Below are 15,090 nucleotides of genomic sequence, written 5' to 3'. Positions count from 1 at the left end.
CAAATATGTCAATTAACTGATTGACTTACCACCCCCATGCTAGAATCTTTTTGCAAACATAGAGATTACTGATGTATTTTTAGTGTCTGGAAATAAATGTATTTTCATTCTTTCTTGTTGGCTTTCAGGTGTGATCAGTCAGGCTGTCATGATGATGAGTGAACTGTGAAAGATTTTCTGTTCCCTTTCACGTTACTTGCTGTGGTGCAGCATGATGTGCTTTAGAGGCACATCTGCGACATGTCTTAATGGTTCACCTTGGCTTTTTCTACTTAGGAGGTGAATTTCAGATATATATTAATCCTAGAAGTTACCATAATTTTTATTTATATTTAAGCATACATTACGCTACTTATGCTATTATCATATAACTCCTTAAATTTTGTCTATGCAAAACATTAATTTATCCATTATGCATTTATTTTGTCATTGTTGTACTCTATTATTAATACGGATTCACAAAAATATTGATCTGAAAACTTTCAGTTTTTGGCGGGGAGTGGCGCAAGAGAAACTCGGTCTGGTGCACTAAGTCTCAGAATTCCAATACACACGACCAAAACCTATAACCGATCCTTCACCGTTACCGCCTGTAGATTATGAAACTCCTTACCAGATCCTAACAAACAAATTGAGAGCCGGGAACGGTTTGTGGCGGAGCTGAGACGAAGATACCTGGACCGGATGATCGTAGCGGGCGGCGGGGCTACTCTTTGAATCGTGACTGTGTGGATGGAATACCGTAAGTGTAAGTTTTAGTTAATATGCCTTAATTTGCATTATAAAGATTAATTTTTTTAAAGAGGTTAAATGTAAGAAAGGACCATATGGTTCTAATTTTGCCTCAATAAAGAAGTGTTTCTTTCTTTCCTTCTATGCATTACATATGTAGGATGACGATAAAATATTCTTGATTCCAGATTAGTCATGATATCAAATGTATGTTGTGAACGTCCCACCATGATGTAGAAATTGTGTAGACAGAATCTATCTTCCCACTTCGATTCTCTTCATCCTTACCTACTCTTTATGCAGGACTGTGAGAACGTTGTTGGAGACAAATTCTAATGGACCTAAAATTCTTTCAACACACAAGTTACCATGTCTGATTTTTCAGTGTCTTTTATTTTTTAGAATAAGTGTTGGGCAATCTTTGTGCTACAACTGACAAAATGTAATAAAATTGTTTCATTATCTTCAATAATTTACATAAAACAACATATACAATATAGAACAGTAAAAAATTGAACACAGTTTCATAACGCTTTAAAACTAAGAAAACCAGTAAGCAAGACTCTCTTAGAAAAAATAAATTAATGTAAAAGATTGTAGCAAAATTACAAAAACTCTATTACTTAAAAAACTGAATAGTTAAACCTATCCAATACTCTAATACAATCATACAAATAACATAAATAAGACACACGTCAAAGGTAAGTTTTCTTTCGATATGGAAAAATTAAACACTCACTCAATTTATACTCTGATATCATGCCATTCGTTCAATATGTACATTTATTTATATATTTATATTCAAAGAGACCACTTTGAGTTTAAAATCCTTAAAACACTTCTCACAATCTCTTCAATGTCCTCTTTTTGTCTTTTAATAACTTTTTCTTATCAGCAGCTACTTTCTTGTCCCCTGCGTGCTTCTTAGCCATTGGTCCCTCGGCTGTAGTTTCGAGACCTGGCTTCGGTAATTTTGGAGCCTGGAACATAATTACACATGTGACAATCTCAATTCAGCCGATAACATACTGAGGTCTATTCAGAAAGTAGATTACATATCGCTATGTAGCTGCTAGTGAAATATTACTTCTTGTTGTTTTTAGAATAACCGTTTAAAATATGAGACGCAATTGAAAATTCCGCGAGTTGTGAAGTATAGCTGGTAATATGGTTTTTATTGGCTAAGCACAATAAACTAGTTGAGATTTATTGCCAACTTTGTGAAATTTATGGGAATGATGTGATAACTGAAGGTGGAGTGCGTCAGTGGTGCATTAGGTTTAAAAATGGCCGAACTAATGTGCATGATGACAAACGAAGTGGATGCCCAAGCATTGTGACAGATTGGATAAATTGTCTCTAAAGTCGATGAGAAGATTAAAAAAGACCACCAATTCATAATAGAACTCTCATTTAGTTTTCCTCCAATTTTAAGAAGTTTGTTACACAAAATTGTTAAGCAAAAGTTAGGTAACCATAAATTTTGTGCAAAATGGGTACCAAAATCAACACATGGTAAATCGAACTTGAGAAGTCCTGGATGCTTCTAAGTGGGAGGTGTTTCCAAATCCGCCTTACAGTTCGGAGCTTGCATCCAGTGACTGCCACCTGATTTTCTGTAATGAAGACCTAACTTGCGATGCAGTGCTTTGAGGATGACGTAGAACTATGGGAGGCTGTGACTACCTGCTTGAAGTCTCATGCAGCAGAATTTTATAACAGTGGAATTTAAAAACTAATTTACCGCTATAAGTGCCTAAATTTTATGGCTATGTTGAAAAATAGTGGGCCATTTAACCCTTTGAACCCCAGACCAAAATATTGATGGTGGGAAAAACGTACCAAAACCATTTGACCTAAGAACAACCGAGAATCCCCGGAGCAGAAACAGCTGTATTGCATACTGTTCGTAAAAAATTAATATTTTTGCTATTTTTTATGCTATTGTCTTGTATTATACACCAAAATGTCCAGAATGAAATTGTGTACACAGAATAATTTTAGTCTGAAGTATAAAAATTTTTTTAATAACATTAAAATAACTTTAAAATATATGTTTTTAATTTTTTAGGTAAAAAAATAGATTTTAAGATTTTTTAATTCAAAAATAAGAAAAATTTTTACCATGGGCACCCACATTTTATTTTTCTAAATTTAGTTTTATGTATGTACTAAAACAACTATATTAATATCTCTAAAGATAAAGATTTTGCAACCGCGATCTCACTGAGGCCGGTTGGTCATTGTCCGGAGTAGGCCTAGCGGCGGCGTTACCGTGAGAAGTAGATAGCTGACTAAATGGCACTTCTTCGTCATCTGAGTCTGAGATACTTGGCCTATAGGTAAGATCAACATCAGTGTCATCGCTGAAAATTGATGAGACGTCAGACCAATCGTCATCTGATAGGTCAACATCCAGTTGTCTGTCCAATTCACTCGGGTGATTTACAATGTTGTCACTCATTGTTCACAGAACTGATTATTACTATAAAATTAAAACTAAAGAAAAAGTAACTAAAAACAGTCCTAAATTACAACATTTAACTCAATTCACACGCACAAAGACAATATACTTAACATTAGACCGCTTTGTAAACAAATACAGCTGTAGCAACAAAGAGTAACATATTTTTTTGAGCATAGATGTTATTTTAAATACAATATATTAATAAAAAAATTTGTATTTTACTAAAATACTTATAAATATGTATTAATACTCGTAAAATAAGTATTTTACGGTTTCAAATAAATATGTATTAAACGCAGATACCATGGCGACGATATTACGTCGCCCGGGGATTCTCGCATCTTCATTGGCGACGATGCGGGGATCTTCGTGTATATTCTCGGCGACGATATTTCGTCGCCTGGGGTTCAAAGGGTTAAGTGTCACTTTCAAATAAGTAAATAAAACTATATTTTTCTTGTACTTGGATTTTTGTTTATCAAAATGTAATTTCCTATCTGGACAGCCCTCGTATTTAGGAGTTACTTTAGGATATAAAATAAGTTCATTTTAATAAATTGAAGAACATTAATATTAAGTACTAGAAGATATTTTTTTTTTTGTGACATCTGTCCCTAATACGGTATTTTTTCTTTTATTTTCCATTGGTCAACAATATTTTAGAATATAGTCATTAGGGTGGGGATAGGGGATATATAAAACCACTGAAAATTCAATTTTGGATCTATAAAGAATGCTGAGAGAAATCTCTTAAAATACACTGCATTCATGTATTTGTATTTTACAGATTTTGCCTTTTGCTTTCTTTATTTTTGAAAATATTAAAAATGTTCTCATCAAGATTTCTACCAAAAGATTAAGTAATTTGCACTTTCATGTTTTTCCTGCTAATTTTTAAATGTAAATAAACTAGTAATATTTACTTGTCATTATATTGTTTGTAAGGAGCACAAGGATGAACTTTTGTATAAATTTATGGTATATAAAATTCATTTGGCTACTAAGTTTATTATACTTTCACTCAATTTTCCAATTAGTTTATTGTTAATATGGCACTGGCTTCACTTAAGAAAAATTCCAAATAAAATTAACCTCGTAACAGATCCCTCATAATGTTTGTAAATTTTGTCTAAGACCAACTAAACATTCCTTAACTAATAGCTTATTATTCACAAGCCTAAAACCATTTGTCTCGTTTTATCTGTTCTATATATATATATATATATATATATATATATATATATATATATATATTATATATATATAGGCCATTTTCAAACAGAAAAAGTTATGTGGAATCCGTGGAATAAAGATGAGGAGGTCTAATCAGCATAAAAATATAGTTTTTCATGGGCTACATGACAAAAGCACACAAACATTCGATTTAGCATAAGTTACATTACATTACTAGACATTACACAGACTAGATCCTATGTATTAGCATTTTGCTAATATAAAGACAGACACTAGACATTTTTGATGACAGACACTGTATATGCTCCAAGTAATCTTATAAACATTATAAAAGAGATTTTACAATTCATTCTAAATTTACGAATAATTTATTAAAATTTTCCCATTCAACTTAATTACAGCTTACTGTTATAAAACAATATAAATACTAAATACAAAGTATTATGTTATCATAAATTGATCATCTCTTACCGATGCATGGATTTCCGTCATCATTCTTGCCCGCTGCGAGTAGTCATCGTAGTGTTCTAGCAGCAATTTGCCTGCTTCCTCATTCAAGGCTGACTCTGCGTTTGGCACGATCAGGAGGCACTTTATAGTCTTGACAGAACAAAATATTTTAAAATTTAATTAATTAATGCTATTTTGCTGATGTCTGAATTAAGACCCATTGAGAAAAATGCTAACTGCTGTTATCATACAACATTCGAGCAATCACAATGGTTTTTTATTGACGTTGGGTGATTTTAAAGGCTTAATAGGATTTCAAACATTTGCCATCATTTGATCATATAAAAATACAGCACTATATTTCGAGTATTGGAATCTATCTTCTTCCTCAGGTGCCATAAAAATCCTTAGTCCATAAGATAAGGTTAAACATACACAACAACAAATTAAAGACAAATTTAAAATATGTGTTATGCATGCTTGGCATTTTCTGAGTGTTTCGTAAGAAATTAAAGAGAAAAAGCTTAGCAAATAGTCCAAATAAAGTACATCACGATTTAAGAGTCTTGGAACAGTTAGAAATAACTATGTATATGGAAATAAAATAAGTGTAGCTATTAAATAACCACACATTTCCAATTTTTTTTAAAATTCATTAGTAAGTAAAGTACTGTTAGAAAATATGTGCTTTTTTATTATACTTTTTTAAGTCCTGTGAAGGGAACTTATTTTGAGTGGATGTGTAAGGTGGATATGTTGAGTGGATATGCCATGACTTTTTCAGAAAAAGTTTTAAAAAGTAAGGTTTATGTTTGATCCATAAAAACGTTTTTTATGTTCTATGGTATTTTTTTTCAAGAGCAGTTAAAAACAAGCATAAGTCATGCATATGTTTGATAGAAAATATAAGAGAAATGGGATAACATGAACCAGCAGGTGATACAGAGTATGATGAGTGATTTAAACAAAACAAAAGTGTATAATATTGTTCTTTTTCTCATTTGATCAATTTTAAATTTTTTAGGACGACAGATTGTTGTAATTTTTCTGGTTCATACTTTTGATGTGATTGTTTTATTCTAAAGAGTGTACTGAAGAAAACATAAGTGAAAATGGGGAAAATACATAGATTTTATAAATACATTGTAAGAATTGTATAAAAAGATATACATACATTTTGTCATCCTATTATTCACAGTAAAGTTGTCTACAACGTAGCATTATTTTAATCATGTATAATAAAAAAAACCCATTTTACTTTCCCTTTTGTTTTAATTTTTTGTTTCTTTATAGTTTAGTATAAGAACAAAATACAATTTTTAAATGGGAAACATTTTTCAGTTTCTTGCTTTAATTTCTGTAAGAGTAAAAAAATTGACTAGTTGGAAAATAGGATAAAACAATTACACAACACAATCACTTGTATTATGACGTAACTGGAGTGACATGATGCAAAGCTTTTATGCGATGTGAAAAAGATGTTACATGACTTACACTACAACATTCCCGCATGAATATTTGTGGAAAGGTCATAAGATATACGTTAGAACAGAAAATCAGGATTTTGCAATGTATTGTGACTCATACACATTAAACTTCAGATATAGGACTATACATACGCTACAGATAACCCGTCTTGGCTTTTTTAGCAAGACAAGTGCAGACAACACATAACCCACTCATCCTAAAAGTGTTAGGATGTTTATTAGTTAAAATTATTTTTCTGTAAAAATACTTTGTAATTTTTCATAAATGTGTAAACATGCTTTAATTTGTTTTGTAATTTTATATCAATCATAATATTGACAGTTTGAAAAATATTGCGTGCCTACTTTATTTTTGCCCTCAGTGTATATAAAATAAAATAGGTTTTATCTCTGAACTTTCTAAAGGCTAAATTTTACAATATAATAACAAGTTGTAAGGCACCAATTAGTTGTCTATTTGTTTTCCAGTTCCTCATTAAAGCTGTCATTAAACACTTTTCATAACATCTAATTTGGTATTGAATCAATTGCTCTTATTTCAGTCTTTTAATAAACAGGTTTTACTTACATACACTTTTGAAGTCACAAAGGAAATAGCCAAAAACAATGAGACAAACCGATGTTCAGGTGAGTAATGTTATTATTACAAGAGATGACGCAGTCACAACATCTTCTAACGTAATCCATGTGAGATTTTGTGTAAAGGTAATTAATTACTTTACCTTGGAACCAAAGTTTTTTTATAGCTAGTCGTTTGTTTTTTTATAAACTGAAAGGAGAGAAAAAAAACTGTTTTATAAAGAGAAAAACATTCTTAGGTCATGCTTTTGGTTTACTTTTAAAGTTTGCCCATCTTAATAAAAAAAAGCATGACTCAAATGACATATGTTACCTCACACTGCAATGTAACTTTGGCACTATGGAGAGTGCATTCGAGCTATTTTTCCAGGCTTGAGCTTGGCAAATGTTAACGATTATTTGTAAGGCTATAACCACAAAGATGAAAATGATCATTATCACTAATTGCAAGAATCTTGTATAATCCATTAAATTGATCATCTGTTTAGAAAACTTGCTTTGACCATAGTTGTAACAATGTACACTGATGTCAAGATATGATCCTGTATTTATTTCATTTTTATGTGTTTTTAGTATTTAACCCTCCGAGTGGCGGTATTTTTTCTCCAAGTGGCGGGACATTTTTACTGATTTTGTATGTTCGCAAAAGAAAATTTATATAAAATCCTATATATTATATAAGTATGACATATCATACATCGATTTAAACTTCATCATAACACACAGAGTAGAATGGTAATAATATGAAACACTTACCTTGGATTGGTGTAAAAAACCAATGGGTTGAATTCCAAAAATAAAAATTCAAATTTTTTTGTTTGATATTAGGCTGAGTAAATGTTCTTAAACTTAATTTTTTAACACAAATCCAAAATAGCCATTTTGTTTAAAATTTAATTCTGAACAAAAATATGTATCTGTTATATGTATTATTCCTAAAAACAATGCACTATTTGCTGATCAAAACTTTTATGTACACGTTTTTTACTGCATTTTAGTCAGTATCAGAGCCAACCTCATTCTTCCTGGTTTGAGAGGCCTCCAATAATGTTGCAGGTAAGGGAAACACTCCCTATGAACCCCAAAATTACAAGTTGGGCACCAGAAGTGACTTTTACCCCCTTTTTTGGTGTGTACACACACTGCACAAAGTCTGGTAAATAAGCAATCCTGTGAAGAAGACCTACACTTGGTCCAGGAGGTAGTACAGTAGGTGGATGAACCGTTTGTAAGAGTTCCATTAGTACCAGCATATCTAAATACTATATCAAATTAAAGTTTAGAATCTGGTCTTTCTAACGATACCTAATATATAGCGTTTAAGTCGCGGCATAACATCGGAAATACCGGAACAAGAGAGGCTTGCGTTAATAGACGCTGCAGCGTCTTTCACCACTCGGAGGGTTAATGTTACTTCTTATCCACTAACCTAATTTTGTCAAAATTCATAGTCTATAACCCCAGAACTGTGTAAATAACTAAAATTATGGTACTGTATCTTGTCAAACAGTTCTAAATATTGTAGATGTCCACTACATGTTTAAGAACAATCTTTCCATCATCGGGTGGTTAAAAAAGGTAAAAATGCTTAACATGAGGTTTTTAACACTTAGATAACAAAATAACACAGAATAAGAACACAACAAAATAAATAAGGACATATGACACAAGTCAAAGATTGTGATGGTAGGCCTACCACACACACATGGGAACAACCAGGTCGACAGCAGACAGGTAGAAGTGTGCAGCATTTCAAATGTCAAGACTCAAACTATGTTTGTAATTTTTTTTAATCTTTATTTGTACTGCATTTTTAACAATGTTGTTGGACAGTATATCTTATCATCGTCCAGGAATGCCCCAGGAAGAGGAGTGTCGTAGCCTAGCAGATGCAAACTTAGACCTGACTCCTGTCCGCCTGGTTGTGATCACATGTATGTGGTAGGCTACTGTCTCAAGCTTTGTATGTTGTTGTCCTTACTTATTTTGATGTGTATGTATTCTGTGAAATTTTGAATTTTTAAATGTTGACTACCCCATGTGGAACACTTTTAACAACCTGATTATAGAACGATTGTTTTAAAACATGTAGTGGACATCTACAATATTTTGGAACTCTTTGACAAGTTGTAGTCGTTGAAGGCTTCTCACCAGCAATATGTGTTTGATTCCGAGGTCTGGCTTCCAATCTTTCTTGAGGGTGTTCACGCAGATCTCTCCATTCTTCGCGACATTCGGATGGAATATTTTAGTTAAAAAAAATGCTTTCGGTGGTCCTTGAGGGAAGTCTTTCCCAAGAACCAGTTTCACTTTGAAGACGCCACCAGCATATGGTGTACCAGCTGAAATGTGGTTGAAAACATGGTTAATAATTATATATTCATGGACAACATTCTTCCACTTTAAATAGTTAAAAATACTTTTGTTTATTTTGTGCTTCTTGTATATAAGATATTTTTACAATACCAATTAGAAATGGAAATTAATAATGGTTTTACAAAACGCACACTATACCTACCTGGACCTTCAATAAAAGCTTGGATATCAGTAATATCTTGTTCATTTAAATTGACCTTGATCCCTTCTGGAGGTGTTTTTATTAAATCTTGTATTTCTTTCCCCACCTGACGAATGCATTGGGGAGACAGATTCTCTACGTTTGACATCTGAAACATTCAATTGTAATATTAACTACAGCATAAGAAATTTAGCTAAAAGTTTATCAATTTAGCATTTTATTTTCCATGCACTCTTAATACGTTACTTTTGTAAAAATTTTGGACCTAGGGCTGTTATGTGCAGTCTACATGGTTGTAATTGTTTTTTAATTCCATTTAAAAAACGAATTCCTTTAGGCCGTAGGAATATAACAGAAGTTTTAATTTTCAAACTAAATTTTAAAGCAATATATCATTTACACCACAACTTGTAATTAGAATTAATTTATTTACTTTTACATTTTAAAATTTAATATCAGTTATTGGGTCAGAAAATTACATTATTTGCTTAATGTTTTGGTAATTTAATCTCTTTGTTTTTTTTCTTAAATGTAATTAAAAACAAGTACTTTGTTATATAGTCTATTTCAATACTAACCTGTATTAGTCCAGATGGAGTGACAAGTGAGGACAGAACATATAATTAATTGTATCCATAAGGCTAGACTAAGCTATTATGGGTGGAAGAAATTTAAGTTGATACAAAAATTGTATAGAATTAACTGTCAGTTCTCTAGATCAATGAAATAATTTAGATATAACCTAAAATTCTAACATTTCAATTTTTTCCCCAATATACGGTTTTTCAGCCCTCAAAAATACTTTTTGGATATACAGTAAAACCTTCAACAGAGCATATGGTAACTTCTGTACCGGCATGCTATTTTGGCCGATTTGCAGGAATTTTTCTAAACTATTATAAAATGTATATATTTAACGCAAAGATAAACTTTATATATATATATATATATTATATATATATATATATATATATATATATATATATTTATTTTTGCCAAAGTATGTAGGTTGCAAAAAAACATACAGCACTCATTAAAAATGTCCTTGCAAATGATAAACACATCAACCCATGTTGGTGATTAGGATAAACTATAAAATGATTAGCTTCAATCGGCCTGTAGCGGTAAGATTAAAGTGGACTGAGAAGCATCAGTGAAGGTAACAGCCGGAGTTGTCAATAAAAATGTCTATTTATTTATGTATTCGGTACTTTCTGATCAAACAGAGGCCACCTATTCAAAGCAAGCTGCGGTTGATGTGCATTTACGTTTACTAACCTAACCTAGCCGTTAGTATTTATTGTGTAACTGCCCTCCCAAAGTTGCTAAATCCCGTTTATTATCGTTGGCCTCCATTTAATCAGAAAGTACCATGTATTCGACTTGTCCTCCTGAACAAAATAACCATAGATGTTGGCTTGTTTACATAAAACCAAGAATAGACTATACACTACACCTACTTCTAACTGCGAATTGAGACCTTGAGAACATTAGGCAAACAGGAAAGCATAAACAAGCCAGATAATAATATCTATTTCTAGCAATTTAGGAGGGCAAAGTACGAAAACCTGACCTGGTTTTTATATTGCTTATTACAATCAACAATACTTATATACAATATAGGCCTATATCAAACAAAGGAACTATCAATCGATATCAAGGTATCTAAGTTATAATACTAAATTAAAGTAACATGTTTAAAACTAATAGAAATAGTTTAAACAATTATGTAATGACATAAATAAAAAAGGAACCATAAGTAGCCTAGCCTATTAATCAAACAATAAAATTAAGACAGGTGACAAGAAAAATGTAGTTTAAATAATAAAGAAAATATAACAAAACAGACATTTTGAAACCGAGAAAGACAAAGTAAATATTCTTAAGCAATCTTTTTTTATTTAAAAGAAGTTAGCCTAGTTAGTTTTACTATTTTTAAGAATAGTCTAAACGTGTCAGACACCTTCTGACAAGAATAAAACTGTACATCTCCATTGCACTTGCAGCCAGCCAGTACACAAATACCATACACATGATTTTACTTTGTTTGATTTAATATGAAACACTAATTCTACACGAATTCCATAATAGGCTTTGGAGATAGTTATTCTATAATACAAAAACAGCTGGTAATTACTAATTATGAATACTATATATAGGACAAATGTTTAAGATTTACCTGTTTTTATATCTGATTGTTTAGGCCTAGATACTTCTAATGGGAGACTTTAATAAGCGTCCTACAGTCATTATCCAATTGCTATTATCGAACAATTCTATATATATTACCCAACTTTGATGTATGTAAAAATCTTACCCAATAAGAGTTATAATAAATTACCCTAACAAGAATAATCTCGTACATTAACAACTTTAAATACACAAAATCTTACAATGAAATTACGAAACAAACCCAACTATGGCCTAGACTTAAATAACAATGAAACCTTACAATATTTATAACTTGTCCAGCTTGATATTAATACAGGGTTGCTACAGGAGTCCAATAATGAAATTCCCTGACTTTTCCCTGATTTCCAGACCAAATTTTTCATTTTTCCCTGACTTTTTTCGACGCAATCCCCAGGGGTTTTGGCAATTAACGGGTGGAAAAAAGCGGTGTTGAGACTAACAGGGTGGCAAATATAAAAAAGCAAAAAAATAAAGTGAACACAGTTTAATACGTACAAAAAGATTGACTTAAATGATCTTTTACAACACAGAAGTAAAATATGCGCCGCGTCGTCTGCAGGCTTGGACTCGGCGCGGCGGCAGTAAGTTTATTTGTGTAAAGGGATTTTATATTTTTCCCTGACCAACGTCGAAATTCCCTGACTTTTCCCTGACTTGAGACCGGATTCCCTGACTTTTCCCTGATTTCCAGTCCTGTTTTTTTTTCCCTGACTTCCCTGATTTCCCTGACCTGTAGCATCCCTGTAATAAGTAACCGTTTTTGTGTGAAACGGGGGAAAGAATTCTTCCCATGTGTTACCAGGAGCCATAGGCTACCCACATATTGAAGGTACTTAAACAAATCTCGTCACTTGTGAGAAATATCTTGCATATTTTCCTCATATTCATCACAATTTTCAAACTCTCAGAATATTAGTTATATACTTCTTGTTGCTTATTGTTTACATTAAAATTACTATAACTAATAAGTTACAATCGTATAGTTAAATAAATTGTAATATCGAATTATCCTTTGCATAAACAAAACCGAACCATTCAAGACTAGCAATCGAATAACCAGTGTATAGGCCGCTTATTAAAGTCTACCCTTTCTAATTGAAAATTGATCCGATTGTCAAGATGGCAGCTGAACGATTTTACCACAGCTAAACTGAGCTGAAATAGCCTACATTTAAGCTAGCTTCAAAACTATGACCAAGAATTTGCAATATTAGCATACATAAAATAAAATATCACTGAAAATAGACTAAAAAGATCAAATATCACTGAACATAGACAAATTTTAAACTAGTTACAAATAGGCCTAGTACAAAACTGGTGCCATGTCCAGGGACTAAAGCCCAGCACCTTTAACCTAATAAGATAAACATACGCAATTTAGGTTAAAAAATATAAATTTAAATTATTATTAAATGCAACTTCTATTTGTAATTACATTTTTAAAACCTCTATAACCAAGGAATACTTAATGAAGTAATTCTCACACGTAGGTAAGCAAAGAAACTTCATTTCTTTCATCCTATTTACGTAGATAAAAATAATCTTTCTTATTAATATAAAACAATCGCAAAATCCACTTACCGAGCTCATTGTAGAAATAATATAAAATTTTAAGACCAGATGGAAATTATACAGTAATTACGATGAAAACGAAAAATTGGTAAGAAGAGAAAGAAAGTCAACAGCAAAATTCCCACTCGGTTTGTATTCTTGTTCTTCAGCTTGCCAGAGTTGCCAGTTACCAGTAATCCAGCCAACCAAATAAGAATGTACAACATTTTGAAATTGTCAGCCAATGGCAATGCTGCTTTTTATGTTATTGAACCAATACCAAATATCATACAAACAAAGCATACACCACTGATTTAAATCAATGTAAAATTATTCTGTACTATAAAATGTTACAATAATAGAATAATTTGAAAATTTCAAAAATTAAACACTTAAAATTAAATATATATATAGTATATTGAAGGCGGAAAAAAACAAATATTATCACTTGTTTTGTATTTGAATGTCTATTCTGCTGAGATTTTCGTTTCTTCTTTAGTCTCATATAATATATATATATATATATATATATATATATATATATATATATATATAGGCCAAAAGTTATTATTAGCGATAACCTATTTTTACGCATCAGCTTAAGCTTATAGATGTGAAGTTTTTTAGTTTGTCACCGAATTTGACAGGTAGCCCAACTGAATGTCACTTTCTTCGCATCTACGAAAGCTTAAATTGCTTAGAATAAACATAGTGTGGAATCTTAAGCAAGCGTGGAAAAAGTAAATGTAAGTATCTACTGGTAAAATACACTTCAATATGTTGAAGTATCGATTTCAAAAGCAACCGCAAAACCTTATACGTTAAAAAAACTAAAAGAAACATCAATTATTCTTCAGATGGAGATGATGTCGTTACCAGAATGGTGTTAGAGAGTGATGGATTAAATGCAAGCACTCTTTGCTGGAGGACTTAACATCTAGTCCAACTCATGAAGAAAAACATGAAGAGTTATGACCTGAAGATTACACGATTGATAACTTTGTGATAATTAAATACAATAGACGCAAGTACTCTGATAAAATATTAAGCTAACTAAAAATAAATAGCTAACTGTACAATGTATGAAAAAGATGCAGAAGTTTTGGTACTGGCCTAAGATACAAAACTGTCTTGCCGACGACTGCAAGGCTAATAGATTTATGAGTCAAGCTGTAAGAATAAGTGTATCATGACCGTCTTCAAGATAATCGACCCAACTATCAACTTCCAAGAGGGATAGAAATGTTGGTTTCAGAAGTCTGGGTTTGTGTTTTATTATAAACTAAAGAAACTTGACATTTTTGATAGATTATGTAAAAATAAATAGTGGCTTTTGGAGTTTTCCTTGAGTAAACCAGCCAATTTTTGAACCAAATGGCAACAAACTATGTCAAATTGCAGTGGGTGGTGGTAAAACTGGTGGAAAGCTGGAAGATTATAAAAGAATAGGAAAAATTAATGAAGGTGCATATAATAATTTTAAAAGGCAAGTATAAGAAAACTGTGGTTTGTTGTTATAAAAGATAGAGAAAGGAATATTAAGATTAAAGATTAGAAAATTCAATTAATAACAAATAGAGAAGCTGATAAAATAATCTATCACCCTAATGTACTGTATGTTTTAAAACATTGGATGGATGTAAACATAATGATATGATTTATGCACAAGACGCAATGAATCCTGGGGGAAATGCCCTGCTTTTGGAGATACTATAGGACATGTAGCAAAAAGGCATTTTAGTAAAGTCTGTAGATCTGGAAAAAAACTTCTGTTTCTGAAAACCCCTATGCTTTCAAAGTTTTCACCATCTCATAAACCACTTACTTATGCAGCTTCATCTTCTTAACTCTCCAAATATACAATAACAATTGTAGTAAATGGAGTACAAACTTGGTGGTTACTAATAGCTCTGAGACTT

At 31.7% G+C, this 15,090-nt stretch overlaps 1 protein-coding gene across 1 annotated transcript; it reads right to left on the bottom strand.

Moving 5' to 3' along the window:
- Positions 1-1,106: 1,106 nt before the first annotated feature.
- LOC124367740 (ubiquitin-conjugating enzyme E2 S-like) lies at positions 1,107-13,363 on the bottom strand. Its single transcript, XM_046824820.1, has 5 exons — positions 13,202-13,363; positions 9,428-9,575; positions 9,061-9,251; positions 4,865-4,993; positions 1,107-1,712 (listed from the first exon to the last, which is right to left on the bottom strand). Exons 1-5 carry the CDS (start codon positions 13,208-13,210, stop codon positions 1,575-1,577), a joined length of 615 nt encoding a protein of 204 aa, XP_046680776.1. The 5' UTR covers positions 13,211-13,363; the 3' UTR covers positions 1,107-1,574.
- Positions 13,364-15,090: the final 1,727 nt, after the last annotated feature.

Source organism: Homalodisca vitripennis, chromosome 8, assembly GCF_021130785.1.
Source record: "Homalodisca vitripennis isolate AUS2020 chromosome 8, UT_GWSS_2.1, whole genome shotgun sequence".
In the NCBI taxonomy this organism is placed as follows: Eukaryota; Metazoa; Arthropoda; class Insecta; order Hemiptera; family Cicadellidae; genus Homalodisca; species Homalodisca vitripennis.
The sequence above is the reverse complement of the archived record's forward strand: the minus strand, read 5'-3'. Positions and strand labels throughout refer to the sequence as shown.